Raw genomic sequence first — 21,748 nt, 5'->3', positions numbered from 1 at the left:
CTGGAGTAAAGGGTTGTTAGGAGGAGTTAGAGCTTTCTTCTGAAATAAATTTGGGCTCGCTCCTTCGTGATGACTTGGAAAAGCTTTCATAAATTGTGTGTTCAGGATCATGTACATTGGTTAACACCTCAGAACCGAGGCAGGGGGGTATTTTTGTTAGTGATGAGACTCAGTATAGGTCATGTCTGTTATGTAACTAGAAACTGTTATTTTCAACACTTCTGTCAGAACAGTCCTTCATACAACTTACTTAAAATGCTTTTCACTGTAGAATTCCACAGTGGAGGGAAATTACTTGGGAACAAACCACATAATGGCAAATAAGTGTAAAAGTACTGTTGCTTCTGCAGTTCTTAATGACTGCTTGCATTCTGCCTCATAATACTTGTTTTACTGTAAGGCTTTAATAATCTTAGTACTTTATCTGTTTGTATGCTATGTGAATGACTTGCATTGCTTCTTGTTTTAATTATTTTTTTTTCTGATCTGGTACAGGAAGTGTTCCTGGAGTCAAGTAGACTAGTTTTTTCAAGTATGAAGTGCCCAATGCAAGATTAAAGTACTAGTGTATTACCAAGCCTCCTTCAGAAAGGTTTCTTGATTAACTCAAAGTGGTTGCTAACATCAATATCCTCTTGAACAGGCATGTTGTTCTAGATGCAGTTAACTCTAAACTTTTCAAAACTGTAGTATAACTTTTTTACGTGTTTTCTGAAGCGTTCATTCGCTGTCCTGGTGAGGACTGTATTCAAATCCAAAACCTTAACTCTGGGTCCATCCTAAAAATTTCCATTAAGTATTTTAGGTGTATAAAGAGAGCAATGGTATTTATTACTAGATTTAGTTTAAAAAACCTACTATTTCCTTAACCATTTCCAAAAATAGTATGTCTAGCTTGTTCAAGTATAACAATGATTATAAAAACGGTGAGAGGACTAGTGTCTTTGCTAACAAGATGTGTTTCTGACTTCAGTGTTGTAGGCGAGTCACATCAAGTTAAAAGTATGAATGACACAGAGGAGGTTCTTTTTTGGAGTAGTTGGGTTTAAGTTGCCTTATCAGATCCGGTTTAGCAGAGCAGAAGTTTTGCTGTGCAAAATGGTGCATGCAGGAGAAAGTTCATGACCAGTGGTGTGAGTGTGCTTCCTCTTGAAATACTTCCTCTTGTCCCCCGTGTTTAAATATTTCATGTTGGGGGAAAAAGCGTGATAACATCGCACCAGGTAATTCAGCTTTTCGGTGTTGGACAAGAATGTAGGATATGTAGAAATACACACACCATCAATTTTTCCCTGAGATCAGGAGGAGATGCTCCAGAGGAGCAGCCTGCTCAGGTCAAGGATTACAGTCCTACAACACAGGAAGGTTTCTCTTTATTATGGCAAAACAGCATCTCGGGAAATGTTGGCAGAGAGATCCCTTTGGTTTGACAGAAGTCCTTTGATTCAAAGGATTATGTTGGTAGCTGTGACTGTTGTTTCTTGGGATGCTCCCATGTGTCCAACAGTGACATCCTTCCCTTTGTCTTATCAGATGCCTCTTTGCCTTGGATCTCAGCTGTCTGTGTGCAGCTGTGCTTTCAAGCCCTTCTGGGCCACTCCTGGTCAGCCTGCTCTGAACTTTCATGAAAAGAATATGCTTTTAAATTCACCAGTGGAAAATATTCCTGTTTGATTAAGAGTCCACTTGCACAAGTTCTGTATTATGTTTTTTATTTAGTCTTGACTCTTTTTTATGCCTGCTGATGTGATAGTTAAGGCACTCCTATCCTTTCTCTCACTGCTGCCCTCTGAAATCCGTCCCTCCCAACTTACTGAGGAAGTCTCTTGTTCAGATGTTTTCACTTCTGTCTTGTGTCAGGAAGGAGCAACAATGAATGTTTAGAACACAGAGGTACCGTGAGGAATCCTGAAGGCCTTTTAGGCGTATTTCTTACAGTTATTGGATCATGTGGCCTTCTGGCTGCTTCTGATACTCCTAGGTGAAATTTTAAATTTAAAATTTTATGGATAAGGGACTTCTGTATCAGCCAGGTGGAGTATTTTATGGCAGATACACTAGTAAAAACCATAAATTTTTGTGCAATAGTGTTGAATTATTATGCCTTTCCCTAGAAGAAATTTTGCAGAAATTAAAATGGTTTAAATAAACAGTGTTAGAATGAAGGTGATTCACATTGTGTGAGCATGACTCTTCAGTCTCTTTTTTTTCCTTGGGAGCATGTTTGGAAAAAATGTGTGTATATTTAAGGATATTTCCTATATTACTATATTTCTCATTTTCAGTTTCAGGGCTGGAGAGCAAAGGAAATGTCTGTATACCACAGTGAACACTGTCCAGTTCACAAAGAATGTTTGTTTGGTTTTTTTTAAGAAAAAAAAAATTAACCTTGACTGTGCTTCAAAATGTGTGTGTGAGCCTTCTGCTGTTAAAAATAAATGAGCTTGTGAGATGGTGGAGGGTCTCCAGGGAGGTCTACAAGTATCAGGAATGGCCACTGCTGCTTATATTCTCTTTTGCTAATTACAACAGCATAGAAATGATAACAAACGCTGTGACATTGGGTTTTCTAAAGCTTGTTTTTTGGACGCGTGGGAATGTAGGGTACTCCACGATGGCTTGGCATTGGACTTGCCTCATTAACTTCCTGCTTTTTAGGGGATCAGATTTTGCTGGCTTGGACTAGAGATCTTACATGTGATACAGGGGACACTGGCAGTGTTGAGTAGTGTCTGCCCCCTGTTCCTACTCCTGGAGGGAACCCTCTGTTCCTGCAGAGCCCACTCTGGAATTTTTTTCCCTTCCCAGCCCCGGCCTTTGCAGACAACTTTGCTGACACTCGTTCGAGATGAATTCAGGAATGGCTGCTCTGCCAACAATCACAAGTTCAACTATAATTTGCCACTAAATTATGTTAGTAACAAATATCCGCTGCTGGTTGACGGCGTTTTGAATGTTTAATGTTTCAGTTGCCAGACTGTAGAATCCTGTGTCAGTGGCCTTAAAGCTTCCTTTGTTTGCGAGAGCCCCAGTTGAACAAAGCTCTCTGGAGAACAGAGGTCTCATGTTCGCTGTGGCTGGGACTCCGTGGAGGGTCAGTGCAGGAATCTCATGGTTGGATGCTCTGGTCACAGTGCTGTTCCACAGAAATCACCACTGCTGAGCGTGGAGGAGTTGGCAGTGATGAGTGGGATCTCTGTGTGGGATGTTCTAGCTGTGGTGTGCCGGGTAAGTGCAGATGGCAGAATTGTATTACTCTGTCATCTTTCCTCGGGGCCTCTTAGGAGATTGCTGCCTCCTGGATTAGTGCTGAGGTGGTGTTTGGTTGCTGCCTTGCTCAGGAGCTCTCTTGTAGAGAAAGGAGTAACTGGTACCACGGCACAAGTGCAGTTTGCAAATACTTGTTCAGGCTTAATTTAAATTTAGGCATGATTCATTTGGACTAAGGGACTATAATCCATTTTGTCTCCTGTTAAATAGGGAATACTGTAAAGCATTAGAACTGTGCAAAGCACTTGTCAGAATATTTTTCCTACGAAAAAGAAGGTTTGTTAATTCCTCATAAGGGATAATTGTGCTTGGCTGTCTACCAGTAAGCTTCCCCCATATGTAGATGAGCTGCTTGTGAATCATTTGGGTCATCAAGTATTCTCTGTAGGTAAGGAAGGGTTGGTCCTTGAATTCTGCTTCAAAAATCCCACAGCTGCTCTGTTTTAGGGAGGTTCTAGGGAGTTCATGGGCATTACATTAGTAAGAAATCATAAAAAAAAATCAGTTGTTTGCTGTTCTATTGATAGAATCCAAGTAATTTCTCTGAGGAAGGTAACACATATGCTGGGCCTGTGTTTGTGTGCAGCTTCTTGTCTTGAATTCCTTGTTCCAGGCAGACTTTTGCTTCTTTAGCCTAAGAGGAAGCTTTTCATAGGTTCTTCCCCCACCCTTTTCCATATCAAGTACATATAAATATGTGGATGTGTAAGTACTGCAGCTTGATATCTCACAGCATTTACGGCTGTTGAAGTTCTGTTCAGGATTTCCAGCCCTCCTGGACCACTGATGTTCCCTTTCATCACGCCAGACATCTGACTGTGTGTTGTGAGCTGACCTTCAGGAGCAGAGAGTGTCTTCCTCCTTTAGCAGGACTGTGTAAAAGAAATGAGAATTCATCTCATCCCACGTAGATATAACATGAATATCAGGGAACTTCATAACCTGAACCTCTAAACTGTAGAGCATTCTGCACTGGAGAGGGAGGCATGGAGGAAGTGTCTGGTTAGACTAAACAAAATCTTATCTAGGCCTCAAGTACATTTAATATTGCTGCTTAATAGAGCTGAGGATACATATTTGCTGATTTAAATGCTATGAAGAGCCTTAGTAGATCAGTATAGAGTAAGTACTGCTTAAGTAACTTGTTCAGTGCCTTTAAATTGTAAACACAGATACAATAGAGCACTTAAACTATACTTATTGCAAAAGTGAATTTCCAGCAGGAGCCTGTGGGAAAGTTTTGGTATACTCCCTGTCCTGAAAACCATGTGAATGTGCTAGTGAATGGCTCTGGTTTTTAAATAGTTACTGAAAAGTTCATAACTATTTAAATGCATCTCTGTAATTAATAGGAGGAGGGTAAATTGAACAAAGGTAGACAGAACTGCTTTTACTGTAAAAGCAAGGGACAGTGATTGTCATGTAATATTTGATGGAGCATATTTCTGTGAAATGCCAGGTGGATGCCAACTTTTTGTGCTGTCACTCAATATGTGATTCTACAGTGTTGCTCAGTGAAATGGAATTACTTACATGCATAGACCAAGGTGTGTTTTTAAAACCCAAAAATAAACAAACCCCAACCAACCAAACCTAGTACTGGCACCAGCTCTGAAACAATGAATTTTAACTGCATAAAACTCCTACAGATTCTTTTTTAAGTTACCTCATCTTAAAGTGAGTATTTACTTTGAAAAAAATCTTTGATGATAGTACAGTATTTTCATAAGTGTTCTGTATTTGTCATGTAGATGTGGATTTGATTTATGGCTAGTTGAAAGATGTTGAACTCTTAATTTTAATTTACCAGGGAATTTAAGCATTTTGAGAGAAGAAATTAATTTCCTGATAGTTGATTAAACTCTCTTAAAACCTCTCTCACTAACTTTAATAAAACTTCTACCTTCTTGTCAAGGTGCTGAACTGTGGAGTTTAATTCAGCTGCTCTGATTTCAAAAGTTTGCCCAAGCAAATAGTATTCTGTAAAATTACTTCTCATTTGCCTATGGGTTTGTATGACTTCTGCTTTTTAGGCACTCAAATTCACTGCATTTCTTAGCAAAACACAGTTATTTATCCAAGTGCTTCAAAGAATGATTCTCTCAAATTTGTTTTCTAATGAAACTTAGGCTAACATGTTACTATTAAGTATCCTAACCAGTATTCAACTTTTAACTTAAAATGTGGAGATTCTTTTAACACAGGATCAGAATTGTCTTCTTAAAGGTACAATGTGAATTTAGGTGTCAGGGTGAATTTGTGAGGTAAAAGCACAACAATATTTTTCCCATTAGACATAATGAGAGAACTTGAAGTGCTATAAATTTTGCCTAAAAGTTGAGTATAACGTGGTAATATTTGGAATATCAGATTTTTGTCATAGGGTGTTTTGATGGATAACAATTTAATTTCTAGTCAGTGTTCTTGGAATAATCACAGAGTTTAAAGAAAACCATTAGTTGTCCTAAATTAGATGTCAGTGATTTTTTTTTTTTGACCAAATTTAGAATTAAAGCATAGGAACAAATATAAGCGGTGAAGCTATCAGTGATTTTCTTAGCGATTTGCTAGGCCCTTATTACATCCCTGGAAAGTTTTTTGTGTGCTTTCACGTCTCACAGTTGATGTATATTAATTGGTTTTTTAGGATGGTATTTCAGAAATCCGGGCCTGATCAGCCTAAGTGTTAAAATAACTTCCTTGTGTTGCCTGAGCGTCTCCACTCTTGGGCATATGTGGGAAGTAAATGTTCCTGCATCCATTGAGCCAAGCACGGCTGGCTTCTCATTGTAAGCATTTGTGGGCAAAAGCAGTAGTTGGTATGTATTTAAAGAAAGAGCTTGAAAAGAAAGAAAGCTTTTCTTGCCCTGGTGCTGTTGCTCAGCAGGTTTTTCTCTCGGTGCTTGCAGGTTTTGACTGAACTGGGTTTGACAATTGTCAGGCTGTGGCAGCTCAAGAGCCTGGCGTTTGTTGGCCCTGCTGCAGCAGCCTGGGGTGGAGAGAGAGTGGTGCCAATCCCGGCTTAAGGCTGAAGTTTTGAGCTGTGGCATTAGTAATGGGATCTCTCATTTGAGAGCACACCACAAACGTTGTCCTTCTGCTTTTGTTGTGCTCACTGGTGTCAGAAGAAGCAGCTCCTGTGGATGCAGGGGCAAAGCTAGAAAATGATGCTGGGAGGAAATGGGAAATGTAGGTTAAAGCAAGAGAAAAAGACTGAGCTGGGGAGTTTACTGTGAAGAAATCTGATGATTGGGTGGAAGTTGTGGTAAGAAGAGGTTGAAGTGAGGGAGAAATTGGAGGGAAAGAAAACTACAACAGAGGGGCCCAAGGTGGAGAGATGAAGGGCAGGGGCGAGGGTCAAAAAGTTTGGGAAAGCAGATTAGGATTTTAGAAAAAGACTAGTTAATGTTTTCTGGCTTTGCATAGGAAGTGTCAGAGTGTGCACATGCAGTTGTGAATGTTGGTCTGCACTGAAGTTCAGCTGTCGGACTTTGTGTGCTGAACGTTATTTTGAGAAGAGCTTACACAGCCTTAAGTGGCATTGCAGTACCAGAAATCAGTGTGTTTTACAGGGATGGCTCCTGATTTGAAGACTGATTAACTTGTAGCTGTTTAAAGGGACTGTGTGATGACAAACTTCCTGAACAAACACTTCTTGCTTCTTTCAGGCGGGGCTTGAATCCACCCCATAGAGTGAAGTCGATTTCCATGACTACGTTCACACAACAGGAAATAGAATTTCTGCAGAAACATGGAAATGAAGTAAGTATTATTTGGAGAAGGAAGTGGTTTTGTCACTTTAATATTAAGCTTAAAACACTACTTAAAGAAAACTTGGTGTGGTTTTTTTTTCTTTTTTTAGCAATAACTAGACACAAGTTTTTTTGAAACCAACATCATTTGAAGTTATGCTTCTGAAGAGCTTGGGTAGCTGATCATCATGATGTTGCATGTTATCGCTCAACACAGACAATCCAGATTCACATGATCCATATTTCTGAATTGGGTTCTCTTTTGCTTTTGCATAAGGCAATAAGCAGCTGTCTGTCTGTTTTTTTCCCCCCCTGCGAGCTCAGAACTTGAGACTGACTGCAGCAGTGATTCCTGAGTACCCTGTGACAAAAATAAATACTAAAATACAGCTATGCTGTATTTGTTCAGAGTAGGTGTCAGAAACTCTTCTAGAAGTTTTAATAGCCTCCTTACTTCGTAAGAGTATATCCATGTTGACGGGTCTTGAAGAGGGGAAGGAAACCAAGAAGCTCTAGTGTACTGAATTTTTGGGTTTTTAATAGAAGGAAAAAATTGGAGGTAAATGTTGGATCCACGTAAACCCTGGATATGGCTCTTATGTCTTCAATTCGAGGGTGAAGTTTGTGTTTTAATACCCTACTGTAGTGACATTGTAGTATTGAGGACTCTAGAGGTAGATTGTGCCTCTGTTCAAACTAGATAAAGTTCTGTTTCACATTGATTGTATCTGTATTCTGTTTTAGTGGAACTATTGACTACAGAGTTTTTACTAGTGTGTTCTTGTGAAGCTTTGTGGGGAAATATCCCATCATTCACTGAAATGCTGATACTTGACTTTCTTAACTTGGCCCATTCTTAAGTGTCAGGTTGAAGAATGAAAACAGAAGGAGCAATTTCTTTTTCTCTCCTGGTAAATACGCTTTAGTTGTTGAAATGACTGTTGGTCGATGATTTCTCTAGACAGAGCTGGATCAAGGTCTAAACTCTTCTTGACATTATAAAATACTCTTGATGGCTTAGGTTGGTTGGGTTTTTTAAAACTGTAGAGCATTGCATGTATATATTTGTATATATGTATATCATATTGCTGACTTTCTTCATAGGGAAAATAATAAAGAATCTCCTTTGTGTTATATAGATTATTTTGGAGTCTCTTTCCATAAGATTAGACTCCAAACTTCAGTGTAAACTGAAGTGATTATTGTCTTAAACACTTCTAGAAGTTTAAATCCTAACTAAACATGTTTTCACTTTGTTGTGCTTTGTATTGCAGTAGTTAAATACTCATTTTGCTTTCTCTTGTTAGTATTGGACTTTGGAATACTTATCTGCAGATAAGATAAAAGTATTGGACAGATGAAATTCATCTGACCTCACAAAAACCTTTGCTTAGCTTCTCTTCAGCATAGGAGGTTCTTGTGTCTATATGAAAAAATAAAATTTCTTAGGATGAGACTTCAGACATGGAATTGTTCAACGTATTGGAACATGTACATGTGAAACAAAATGCAGTCACTGAACAGCTTAGATGTTGTAACATTGGTTTGTTCTGCATCTACATACATATATACATACATATATATATATAAACTCTTTGCAATCTGTTATGTTTAGCTTCCATCTTTCTGTAACTTTTAAAATACTTTAATTCCCCCTTTTTTTCTTCTGGTCTTTGTCCAGCATGGCCAAGGTCTCTGTGGTAAGCTCTCTTGCCTCCAGATGGGTAGATCATGGTATACAATGGGGATCTTGTTCTGAATAGGAAGGAAAATAGCAAGCAAGCTTCCATGATGAGATAAAGTAATTATTAAGGTGGTGAGTTGTTCTTAGAGGAAGTAGTTTTCCACTCTCCTTCAAAGAGTTTAAGGTCAGTGTATTGAATGAGGTTGAAGTTCTCTTAAAAAAAAAAACAAACCGCAATGAAACAACCAAACCAATCAGTGAAACCAAAACACTTCCTAATATCTGCAATACTAACTTTTTGTGAGTTGTTGTAAATTACCCTCTTGGTGGCACAGATGGGTAAAACTGAAAAGCTTCTACCAAGCCACTGCTTTGGGAAGAGATTGTCAGAGCAGCTTCTCTTGAGGCGAGACACCGTATTCCCTGTATATACACTTCTAAGGTAACTTGATCTTTATTTTGGATGAGTTGTTACTGCTTGAAATACACTTTTAAATCCTTTTGCTGGCTTAGAAAACTTCTGTATTTTGGTGTTGTTTACTCATCTGTAGGTATAAACAGATGTCCAGACTCTGGTTTTGCTAATGTTGGGATTTGTCTCACTTTTGTAGCAAGAATAGAGGCATCTTCCAGCTGATATTCCTCAAGTGCCTTCTGAAGACCTTTTGAAGGATAAAGGCAATTGTGATTCACTGGGTAGGGTTTTTCCCCTCCTCCTTCTCTTCATGAAGAGCTGGGTGAGGTATTTTCGCATATTCATGTTAGGAATAATGAGGAGAGTGTGGTGTGGACATGCTGGTGTGTGAATACTCACACTCAAATGATGCCAGGGTTGATTAGGCCTCTGAATTGATTGTGCAATGGTAGTAGGAAGTAAACTTGCTGTTTGCAGAAAGTGGAGGTGGTGCTAATCTCATGTTGCCATTATAGCTGTGAATATTTATTCAGAAACTTCTCCCTGAAGCTGAAAAATGGTATTATGAGGAAAACCAGTTGCACAGTTTAATTTTTCTCCTGCACTTTTGAAAAATGACAGGGGTTTTATAGCCTTTCCAAGTAACCTATTCTAATATGCATATGGTCAAAGAAAAAGACTTTGATGGTCTTGTATTTTAAAAAATCTGTGTTCCTCTGGGGGAAAGGACGGTGTTTACCTGAGCTAGTGAGTGAAATGAGATGCTGGTATGCTCAGCTGCTTGGGGTTATCTTAACAGTGCTTAATTCTGTTTTGGGGCCAATCTTCCTGACTCTCAATAGCACCTGAGGTTGCAAGGTGTAAGTTGCTGCATTCTTCAGAAGCTGGTTCAGAGCTGCCCTTAGGCCTGACCAGAACTTTTTCCTAGACTCTCCTCACTATGGAATATGGCCTAATAACCCAGGAGTGGAAAGAGCAATATTAATCTGGAGCTGCTGAGTCCTGACAGCACGAGCTGTGCAGTCAGGTGTCCTTGTAGGACGTTCCTGGTTCTGCTAATACGATATAGAGATCCATGAGCTGATTGTGTGTGGAACAATGTCTTTGTTAGCAGGATTTACTGCCTTGACTCTGCTTATGAAACAGCTACAACTTCTGGACCCAAACTGCCTTTGAAATCAGTATGCTGGCAGTATAAAATTCTCTTAACCTACAGAGATTAATGAATAATATTGACATCAGAAGTGCAGAATTACTAAGCAAAGCTATAACTTGCTTACATTAAGGAAACTGTTTCTGAATCTGTTTCTTCCTGTGGGGTGAGTGTTATGTTTTGGAACATAGTTTTGTTGTGTGGTGATTTGCAGCTCTTTGCACTGTCAGCATTGCATTTGGTGCAAAACTGAGGGTATATTATTGGCAGGGAGGGGGAGAAGGAGAAATCTAATTTGTCATTTACCAGCCTCCTGAAAGGTAATATCTCATTAGAGCTTTTAAAACTAGACTGACACGTGTAATCTTCCTATGCCAGTGGTGTGTCTGGGTCTCAACAAGTGTTGTAGGTCAAGGAGTTTGCTTTTCCTGGTTGAAGTGCAGCTTCTACTGGCAGAAGTACCTGTCCTGTTGGGGCTTTTCCTTGCCTTGCTGCCCTCACTGCATACAAGAGGAGGAGGCTTCATGAGCAAGAACTTTAATTTTGCTGGCTTAACTGAATTTTTGTTGTTCCTAACTAGCACAACTGTGCTAGCAGGAGTTTCTAAAGTGTGGTGGCTCCTTGTGTTGTGTAAGCAGGAGGCCTTTGTCTCTCCCATATCCGCCTTCCCACACCCCCTGGAGATCTGTATCAGTGAAATAGTTAGGACTATTAGTGGGGAAGTGTTGTTTGGTAGTTCAGATATGTAGCACTGGAATCTCAGATCCTGTGTTTCTCCAAAATTTGATGGGTGTTGTCAATTCTGTTCTTTATTAGCAAGTTTTTGGTGTGCCTGTCCTTCCCCACTTGGCCAGCTCTGTAAAAACACACGGAAAAAAACCCCTGAAACATGTCAATAAACCTAAAAGCAAAAGAAAAGCTAAAGTTTTGTGGAAAACAGGTACATGTATTTTTCTCTTAGACTCTGAGCCCTGTGTAGAACTCCTGAAAGCTTGAAATGTTACTGGAGGCTGGGGTTTAAACCAGAAACCTTTCTGGTCAACTTTGTTTTGTGGTGTACACAGATGTGCACTGAGTGGGATGTGCACTTTGCTCCTTTCTGTCAAAGCTGAAAACAAGGGTAATTCCCCAAACTGTAGGACTACAAATGTAAATAATGCATGGAAAATAAGATGGGTGAATCTAATGACTCTAGGAAAAAAACAGTTTCTATGTCAAATGGAATAGCTGTGGAATGCACATCAGGGAAACCAATGGCATGAAGAGAAATATAGGTAAAGACTTTATTATAACATACACTGTGCACTTGGCCCAATTTCTCCTTTCGATGATATATTTAAGTTAGGGTAACCCACAGTTTCTGCCTTGCTACCTCCTGGGTTTTTATCTAGGTCAGGGTGAGTAGGTTGAAGCTGGATGTGATTCTCTTTCCCTCTTTACTTCACGCTGTACTTACTGATCTAATTCTGAATGTCCCAGTATCCAGTTGCCAAGTGTCTAATGACATCCCTTGCAGGACTGGAACTTGTTGGCAGAAGACAGGTGCTGTTCTTCCCAAAGTGGTTGTAAGGGGATTCTCATGAACTGTTACATTTCCTGAAGACAACTGCTGAATCTTGTTATCTGCTTACACCTGACAAGATGAAACTTTGCTTTGTCTTGTTCCTTTGCAGCCCTCACAGTGCAGGAGGGACGAAAATTCAGAGTATTGCTTCTGTCAACAAAAGTAGACTCTCAAATGCTGCATATGCTTAATCATTCCGACTTCAATGCTGTCCCTTTTTTCCCCTGCTGCACTGGTGAACCAGTGGGACATGGACTAATTATACTTTTCAGGGACAGTGGACAATGGTTATGGATTGTTGGATATGTTCCACTGTTTCTAGGGGCTTCCACATAACTTGAATGTTTACTCTTGGCTCCAGCTTGTCAGGCTCTTCTTCTCTAAGCAGAGCATTTTGTTTGATAGAGCTTTGGTTATCAAAAGAAAGAGTCGAGCAGAGCTTTTGGTGAATGAGCAGAGCTTTTGAGGAGAGGCTTATTTGTACTGCTGTGGCAGAAAGAACAATATTAATATTAAATGGCTGAACCAGAGGGTCCCCAGGGAGATGGTGCAATGAAGAAGGATTTCAGAAAGCCAGAGAATTTTTAGGCCCAATACCTTAACAGTGGTGTTGTGTAACTGTGGGGTGAGTTGGCACGATGCTTCCTGTATTATCTGTAAAAGCAAAGGAATGAGTAATTCTGTTAAAATGAAGCTTGAGATGTATCATGGAACTTGGGCAGCAGCATTTTCTGAATGAGCTCTGCAAGTTTGATTTATACATGGAGTAGCTAGAGAGGTGGTTTGGAAAACATGCTCTTTGGGAGATCGAATTCAAATTTCTCAAGGCATGAATTTTCAAAATAAGCAAAAATTGAGAACAATTACTTCAGTGCTTTTTTTTTCCCCTCAAATAGTTTGTATTAAAAAACTAAGAAGAAAACTGTGTTTAGTAGATCAACTGGCTGCTTACAGCTTGGGTTTGTACAGATTTACATTTCCTTTACTGCCTTTTTGCTCTTCCTGCTCTCATGTCCTGCAAGACTCAGCACATGCTGTGTGTAAATGTGCTGGTTTGTTCAGTGTCCTCCCTGGGGCAGCTCTAGGGCTGGACAGAACACAGAACTGAAGTTCAACTAAGGTTGCCAATCTGATTTTTCTGTATTTCATAGTTAATCTCTTAGTATCTGTCAAATTCAGATGGTGAATTAGTGGGGAGTAATCAATGTTACCAAATATATAAATGCTGAGTGATCATTCCCCACCATAAAAACAGCAAGTTGTATGGCATAAATTTCCTTGATCTTTATCATGAGAGTTACATTTAAATAGCTTTGAAATAAAAATATGTGATGACCTGATCCATAAAAATACTCAGCAAATATAGAAATTTCTCACAGCAAACTTTTTTCTTTGCACAAGATTCAGGACTGTTAGTGACTTATTTTAAAATGACTATGGAAAGATAACCATTAAAACCCCCCACAATCACATGATAATATGAGTTCTCTAACCAACAGTTTTTTAAATTTTATTTTTCAATTTTGATTTCATCCCGTGGCACTGCACAGCACTGCCACTTGTGTTTTTGTAGATGGCTGAAAATTGTGTTTTGTGGTTCCCTTGAAGCATAATCAATGCAGTGTTGTGGATCCCTGTCAAGTCAGATGATGGTAACAGAAGTGTAGCTGGAAAGAGCACACAGGTCACCAGCAAACAGGGCAGGACAACGAGCCTTTCATTGTGCTCTGAATGCGGGCTTGGAACGGCTGCTGATGTTGAAAGCATTGTGTGGTACTTCATACAGAAAGGGACAAAACCATCCCTTCTGATGGTTTCTTGTGTGATATTAAAGCTTTATAAAATTTGGCTTTTTAAGGACTCAAGTCAGAACCATGTAAGTTAGAATAGGTAAAGTCATCGAGGATGAAGTAGGAAGACAAACCCGCTGGTTTTTGGCAGAAGCATTGTACAAAATGCCCTTCTGAGCATGTGATTTACCCTTTGTATTCTGCTCAGGGTGTATACCCACTCACAGTTTTATGGTTCATTTTCATCACTATCTAAATCCAAACTGCTCTCATCCGCTGTGGTGTTCTGCTTTTGGCTTCTAAGACTTGTCCATATTTAATCCTTTTAAGCAATTCTACTTTCTCTGATAACTGCTTATGTAAAGAAACTCACATGATAATTAATTTGCATCTCTGGTGTGATAAAGTAAATCTTTTGTTCTGTGTTTGTATGGCTCCTGCTGTCAAACTTTGTTACACTGACAACTTCTTGCTGAAGCATGTGAGACTAAGGAGGTTCTTCTGCTTGGTGTTTGTGTGTTGCCCATCAGTAAAACTGAGAAACAATAAAGAGAGCCTGGCAGGCTGTTTAAGTAAATTACTGTAGCGACTTTAAGGCATATTTTAGTTGTTACTACTTTTTGTGGTTAGGTACTAAGAAGGAATTAGTTGCTCCAGGAAGCCCTTTTGGAAGCCTGCTTTTTTTGAAGGTTTGCAGAAGTTGCAGTGCAAGAGCAGATGCCTTTAAGAAGCTTGCATCATTTTAAGCTAACAGGTGTTCAGCACAGTCCTCCTCCGTCCCTGTTTGCATATTCATAGAGCTGTTATCTACTACAGCTCCATGGCTGAGAACGAGCTCAAGTCACACAGGGCCTCGTTTTCTGATTAGAATTCTCTTAGAATTCACCTGTAATGGTCAGGGTTGCTCAAGCCTGACGGTTTTCCTTGTCCTCCTCCAAACGCTCAGGCACTGCAGGGTGAAGGTGAAGCAGCAGAGCAGGAGGAAGGTCGATGACTGGGTTGTGGTTTGACTGTTGCTGTGAGCTGATCTCTTGCAGGTTTCAGTGGTGCTACTGACATGGTAATTGTGATGAGTTTCTTTGATCTGACTCGTTTTGGGTGGCAGTAGAAGGAGTAATTGAGTGGCCTGACATGGGTGGGGATGAGGACCTCCTTTTCCTTTTGCCAGCCCATCTCGGGCTGGATGCAGATGGATTATCGTGGTACAGCCCCAGGTGTCACTGTGCTGGCTGTGAGATCAGGGGCTGTTGTGACACTTGTCCAAAATTGAGCACTTTCTCTTTTCTTCTGTGTTTCCTGATGATCCTCCCAATACTGAAAAGGAGGTTGGGAGGGGACTGTGTAGATTTGGACACCACCAACTCCTGCTGCTTGAGATTCTGTAAATAGCCACAGGCAGGGCTTCTCTTCCTCCCAGCAATCATATGACTGCTACTTGTATAGTTATACTCACCAATCTAAGTATGGAAATACTATTGCTGGCCCACCTCAGACAATCCACTGCAGGTTTAAACCTGTACACTGAAATATCCCGACTTGATACATTTTGTCAGCAAAAAGTCGTGCTCATGTGAGAAATTAGTACTATTAAAACAGTGATTCATGCTATTGGCTTTTATTTTAGAACAGACTTGTGACTTTTTTGACTAAGTTTATATCTTTTTAAGTTTGCATGAAGAAGTATTGAACAGATAAATTAAGTTTCATTTTATCTATTATCATGCTGCAAATGAGTGCTTAATTTTGAGAAAAATCAATGCACTGAACTTAACCCTTTTGTGGAATACAATTGCCAAATGAATGTAGAATAGCTGAGTTTATTTGAGGGTGGAACTACTGACCTTATTTTTAGATGAGTAGCAAATGTAGAGCTATCTTTTGATCATTAGGTCTTTTTGTTTGTCTCTGTCCAGTAGATGATAATAAGGACTGTGGAGTGTTGGACATGGAGTCAGGCTATATAAAACTGAGACGTCAAGTATGAAATACATAGTTATGATGTCTGTCTAATCTCTCTAATCCTGAGCAATCTTTGAAATGACCTCTAAGATTTATGACTTTTGACAACTGGAGCTCCCTGGCCAGGTAAAGAAGAAAAAGCCTGGTTGGGGAAGATGATGAAGTGGAAGTGTCACAGCTTCTACACAGATTTGCCAACTTTCAGAGCAGTCTGTTTATGCAGCTCTTGTTTGGTAGAGCACGTGCTTCTCCTGAAGGTCACTGGGGACAATGTTGAAAACGTGACACTCGCAGGGATAGAGGACATGTTTGAGGAAAGTATGTAAGAGGGGTGGTCAGGACTATTTCAGAAAGGGTGTGGGTGGAAAGTGTGTGCATCATAAAAACAAAGCTTTTTTGACTCTGCTTCTCTGGAAGAAGCCTGTTCTGAAGTGGCACTCTGATTTTTTGAGGGTAGCTAATGTTTGGTGTTACCATTTGAGTGCATATTAAGGTAACTTGTACAATGGTCTGAAGTGCTTATAACATTTCAAGTTAAAACTCCTACGTCTTCTTTAGTTTTGAGAACACCTTTCCTTTTGTTTTTTTTTGTCAGGAATTGAAGTTTGAATGTACTGAGAATTTTGCAAGTGGTTCAACTTTTATCACTCACAACTACAATTAGAAAGTTGAAGCAGAGCAATAGTATTTTTACCCCTTCTCTCCTCAATGTATGTGATATTGTAGAAACTGCATCACGGTAACAAAGAGTTCCTGTACTCAAATAGTAATTTTAAGTATAAATACTAAACCTCAGATCCTTTAAAATCTACCATCTGGGTCTTAGGGCATATGGAATCCGTTGAAACAGTTTAAACCCTGAAGTGCAGGTAAAGGGAACACATGGAATTAGGTGAAGGGAGAAGAGTCTTAAAGATCACAAACAGAAATCAGGTGCTTTGCATTCCATGAGTACATTCTACAGATACTTTGTAAAAGCAGTGTTGGGTGGTGAAATTGGATGCTGGGATTTGCTTGCCCTGCAGTGACAGATGGTCTTTCAACTTTAAGTATTTAGACAAGTACATGGTGCACCAGTCAGTTGTGAAACCAGCTCTGGAATATGACAGCACCCATCCTGCCAGAGTTCAGGAAGCACTGGGATGATCCTCTCAGGCACATGGTGTGACTCTTGGGGATGGTCCTTTGTAGGGCTAAGGGTTGGACTCTGTGATCCTTGTGGGTCCCTTCCCAGCCACACAGTTTTTAATGGTTTAATGGATTAACAATAGTCATCCTAAATAGATTTTTAATTAAGGTATTTTCTCTGATCGATCTGTGTTGTTGTGTTTGTTTTTTTTTTTATTAAGGTGTGCAAACAGATTTGGCTAGGCCTGTTTGATGATAGGTCATCAGCAATTCCAGACTTCAGGGATCCACAGAAAGTAAAGGAATTTCTACAGGAAAAATATGAAAAGAAAAGATGGTAAGATACCTTTACAATTATAAAGATTGCCTCTGTGATGAGAAGGGAAGATGGACTGTTTCTTCTCATTTTTGAGTGTGCTTTTTTGTGGGCTCTTCAGACTGGGTTGCACAGCTCTGTAAAGTAAATGATTTCTGAACTTCATGCAGAGCTTCTACAGGAAGCAGAGAAGACAAGCTAAAAACGTTTCTCAGTGTTCCTACTGATGGAATAGAAATGGCTTAAGGGGATGTCAACAACATGTAAAGTAACAATTTTGCAGACTTTTATTAGGATGGGAAAGACACGCGTTGTTTGTACTTAATAAGTGCTAAAAATACCAATTTTATATTCGAGTCCATTTTTAAAGAACTGTCTGGCATATTTAAATAACTGCTATTTTGCAAACTACTGATAGAATCCCTAGCAGGATCAGGGTTTAAGAACTGTTGCTCTCCTTGGGTTGCAGGTATGTTCCTCCAGAGCAAGCCAAGGTGGTGGCGTCGGTCCACGCGTCCATCTCGGGGTCCTCTGCCAGTAGCACAAGCAGCACACCCGAGGTGAAGCCTCTCAAATCTCTCCTGGGAGAAGCTGCACCCGCACTGCACTTAAACAAGGGCACACCCAGCCAGGTGAGTCACGACAAAGCTGTTCTGGACTGCTTTCTCCTCTCTTAGTGGCACAAAAATTCTTGGAATAGCAACTGTTATGATCCATATGAATGGTTATTTTCAGTAAGCATAGGCTTCTGGTGTGATGAGTGTAATTATGATGTCTTTTGTTTAAGTAGCTCTAAACTTTGAAGCAAATTGTGATATATTTTCATGTTTCCTTTTAATTGCAAACAATAAAAGGACTGATACCATTAACCAAGAGATTAGTAATGAATATATGGGTGAAAGCATGCCATGCTTATTATTACTTCCTGTGCATTTGAAACTGGCTTATCAGGTGGTTTTCAGGGATGCTTTCAGTATGCTTTTATGTAAAGCCAAACAACACTAAGTACTTTGATTTTTGGAGGGAAGACAAGTTTTTTTTTTTTTTGAAATCTGCCTTCAGGGTACAAGCAACTCCTGAATGGATCTTTTGAGACTCAGACAGTAGAAATTTGCGACTTGAAACCTGCCTGTGAAATTTGTCAATGTTTCTCTCCCTGTACTGAATTGTAAAGATTTTTTTCAGAATGTAGTGAATAACTATTTTTCATCTTACTAAATTTAAGTTTTATTGCTTGTATTTGTACATTATTAGTGGCTTAAAATATATAATTCTGAAGCTGCCAATGTATTGCTACTTTGTTCTTCTAGGCCCTATTAAACCATGGAAATGTGCTGCAGAGTTCCTTTAAAAGCCACAGTAGTAACATAAATAGTCCTCCTACTGTAGGAGAAGGGTCTGTGCTGTACAGAGCATCCTAAACGTCAGGAGTAAATGTCATGTTAAAGAAATATGCTTAGCTTGTTCTAATATTTTGCAAGTGTCAGTCTGGTGAAATAGCAGCTTTTCCTAGCAGCTAATTGGAGTGTTGTTTGTAGTCTCCTGTTGTAGTTCGATCTCAAGGACAGCAGCAACAAGAAAAGAAACAATTTGACCTCCTCAGTGACCTTGGCTCAGATATCTTTGCTGCTGCTCCTCCTCAGTCAACTGCTCAGTCAACAGCGAATTTTGCTAATTTTGCACACTTCAACAGTCATACAGGTAGGTGTTGGGACCAGTGTATCCCTTTTAAATCTATAAAATGTAGCTTTAATTTTGATGACTCTAGACTAAACTTGATGAGGTGTATGTGATCACTGTGCCTTAATTGCTCAAGATTTAAGTCTTTATAAAGAAAGACTGAAGAGACAATGACAATTCTGCTTTTTGAAGTGGGAGTTGCTATAGCTATTTTCTAGGGTATGTATGATTAGACTGTTTCTACCTACTACGAAACTTCAACTTCTTTGGGGGAGAGAGTGAGAGGATGAGTAACAAAATGTCGGGAGAAGGTGATATTAGACCTTCAGTTTTCTTTCTGAAAATTATTAGGAAGAGCATTTGTGGAAAACAAGCAGATAGAGAGACTTGAATGGAGTTCAGATGCATTGATAATATCTGCTAGTTTGTCAGCAGAAAAACAAAGGCTTCTTCAGTTTAGTGAGCTCCTCTTTTGTGTGTATGTCTGTTTGAAAACTGAGTACTACCCATGTGGACAGTATTCTGTAGTTTCAGGAAGAATAAATAAGCCTTGAGCTTATGTATTGACTGAGGAGGCCTTGAATTCTTGGAGAATGACTTCAGTAAAATATATTGAGCCCTCGGGGTTTTTTTTCAGCCAAAGATCTAGAGGCGGAGAAGTCTGTCCTAAAGAAAAAGTTGGTTCTGTGGTCACTGAAGTTTGTTGTTGCTAACTTGCATTGTAATTGTGGGAAAGTACCTTTGCCTGCCTGCTCTGAAAGGGCTTTTCATCCAGTTTTTCTGAGAAGAACTGTGATGCTGCTAAGCCACCAAGAATAAGAGATATTTCTTGTAAATCAGTCCTGAAACGGAGACAACCCAAGAGAAAGTGTGGAGGGGACCTGAGATTCACATCTGAGGAACTGAGCAAAATACCAAGGATTTGTCAGAGTTAACTTCCAACACCAAATGTTGTGAAATAACTGGTTGAATTCAGGAACACTGCAACAGCAGTTTTTATTCTGTGTATTTTGTAAAGTCCTTCCAATAGGTTTTATGTTAACCATGTTTTTGGAGGTATGTTTAGCTAGGAGAACTTGTGCTGACTGGCCAATAGACTGCAGATAGTTAATTCTTTCTAATAACTTCTTCTTTCCAAACTTCTTGCAGATGATTATTTATGTACACTTACTTATTCTTTGTAGGTTTTAGGACATGAAAATTCCATTAAAGCAGTATTTCAATACTGCGTTCCAAATCCAGCTAAAATCTCTGCAGGGTAATTTTTAAAATTATAAAAAGCTATCTGAATGCTCCAGAATAAATATCATCTTAGGAAAGAGTCTGTTAATTTCTGGTTGAAAGAAGTGCTGAAAATCAAAGTTGAGAGGAATATTCAGATGCACTGACTAGTTTTCCGTTTCAATAACTAACCACTGCAGTCTTTTTCCTGTGACTTCTTTCCATAAGTTTTAGAATCCAAAGCAGTTTCAGGGCTAGTAAATGGGTTTCTTGCAGACAGAAACCTGATTTTGAGCATGCAGTAACTGAATGTGCATTGCAGACCTGTTACCTGGAGGTGTTTTCTGACTTGCCTGGGTAAAATGCTCCTGAGGCTTGTTCTTGTGTCCAATAACTGCAGGGTAGTGCAAATGAATAAACAACAAAATGTTACAGATTCTTCCCTTTGGAACACGAGGAGGGTTGATCAGTCTGCCAGCTTTGGCAAAAATGAGTTGGAAATGCTCATTAAGGAGTTGTATCAACATGTGATTTTTGTTAGTAATTGCACAACTGCAGCAGAGGATGGAGGAACCTGCCCTTAGTCCAGCACTACTTTCTCAAAGTTTCTAGTCTGGTGTTCTTGCTTTGAGCTTGTTTAGCTATGCCCAAAGGAGGATGGACTCTTCATTTTCCCTTTATGTACATTATGGTTAACTAAAGAAATCCCTGAAGAGCACCAGCAAACTTAAGATCTCTCAGTATAAGTTACTGTTACTAAAGCAAAACTGAGTGCAGCAGCTGATAGGAAAAGATGAACAAACTTGTGCTGTAATCCCTAAAGTAGAGGTGTAAATCTTGAAAATTATGCAGGAAGTGCAACTTTTGATATGTTCCTGTTCTCAGAGCTTTTTAATGTACTGAGCTGGCTCAGGACATCATTGCCTCTTAAAGGGTAAACACGCTGACCTTATGTTTACTCTCTGTATTTAATTTACAAAGTTCCACAGTTTCTGCTAAATGATGAGATTCTGGAGATGGTACAGAACTCTTTGTGCTTTACAGACTGGTAATAGGAGCAAGGATCAAATTCTGTAGATTTTCTATAAACTAATGGAATAGAAGATTGCATAAAAGATTTCAGAAAGGTGTAGTGGCACAGCACAACTGCCACAGGCAACGTGGGAGAAGAAGCTTTATCTAGAAGAAATAAAACACTACAACATAGTTATTTTCTAGAGAGTTATTTTCAACTTTGGATATATAAGGACTTTATTTTAGGGTTTTTTTGTTGTTTTTATTTTGCAGTGCTTTATGCCGTTATTGCACACCAGTTGGTGCAAACCTCATAGAAGAAACTGTGCAAAGATTGTAGGGGCAGCAGTTCCTTAACTTGCTTAGAACTGCTCTTAGGTTCTTGCATGGAGAACTGAATTTTGGAATTGCCAGTGTACATATTGTCCAGGTACAGGAAAGTAGGAGTCTTACCTGATCTTTGCCTTTGTGCCACATTTACATAGGTTTAAACTTCACAGCATAAAATAAAGCCAGATTAACATCTGAATACACTGCTGAAGTTTTTACAGCTCTGCTGTTTGAGCATGGGCCCATTTGCAGTCATGGTTTGTGTCAGCTGATGCAGTAAAATTAAGTATCCTGTAATGTACTCCAGTTTTCAATCTTCATTTAAGGTTCTTGACATACTGCTCTGTTTGTGTGAGTGGTTAAAAGGAATATTTTGGCCATAATTCTGAGTGACATTTATGTGCTTAATCCTATTTGGTCAACTAAACATCAGTCTCTCAGTATCTGTCCAATTAATCGATCAGGATGAAAG

At 39.4% G+C, this 21,748-nt stretch overlaps 1 protein-coding gene across 11 annotated transcripts in view; it reads left to right on the top strand.

The window, feature by feature from the left end:
* Positions 1-21,748, top strand: part of AGFG1 (ArfGAP with FG repeats 1) — a 34,056-nt gene that overhangs the window by 2,290 nt on the left and 10,018 nt on the right. For 10 of the 11 annotated variants that reach the window (XM_050307926.1, XM_050307929.1, XM_050307925.1 and 7 more), the window contains exons 2-5: positions 6,939-7,032; positions 16,937-17,052; positions 17,501-17,663; positions 18,570-18,732. In XM_050307926.1, the coding sequence (XP_050163883.1) occupies positions 6,939-7,032; positions 16,937-17,052; positions 17,501-17,663; positions 18,570-18,732 (536 nt within the window). Of the gene's footprint in view, positions 1-3,209; positions 3,229-6,938; positions 7,033-16,936; positions 17,053-17,500; positions 17,664-18,569; positions 18,733-21,748 lie in introns of those variants that run through there. The other variant, XM_050307935.1, reaches the window with a different exon arrangement.

The sequence above is a fragment of the Myiozetetes cayanensis genome, unplaced genomic scaffold (genome assembly GCF_022539395.1).
Source record: "Myiozetetes cayanensis isolate MyiCay16 unplaced genomic scaffold, myiCay2020 scf13, whole genome shotgun sequence".
NCBI classification, from domain to species: domain Eukaryota; kingdom Metazoa; phylum Chordata; class Aves; order Passeriformes; family Tyrannidae; genus Myiozetetes; species Myiozetetes cayanensis.
The sequence above is the reverse complement of the archived record's forward strand: the minus strand, read 5'-3'. Positions and strand labels throughout refer to the sequence as shown.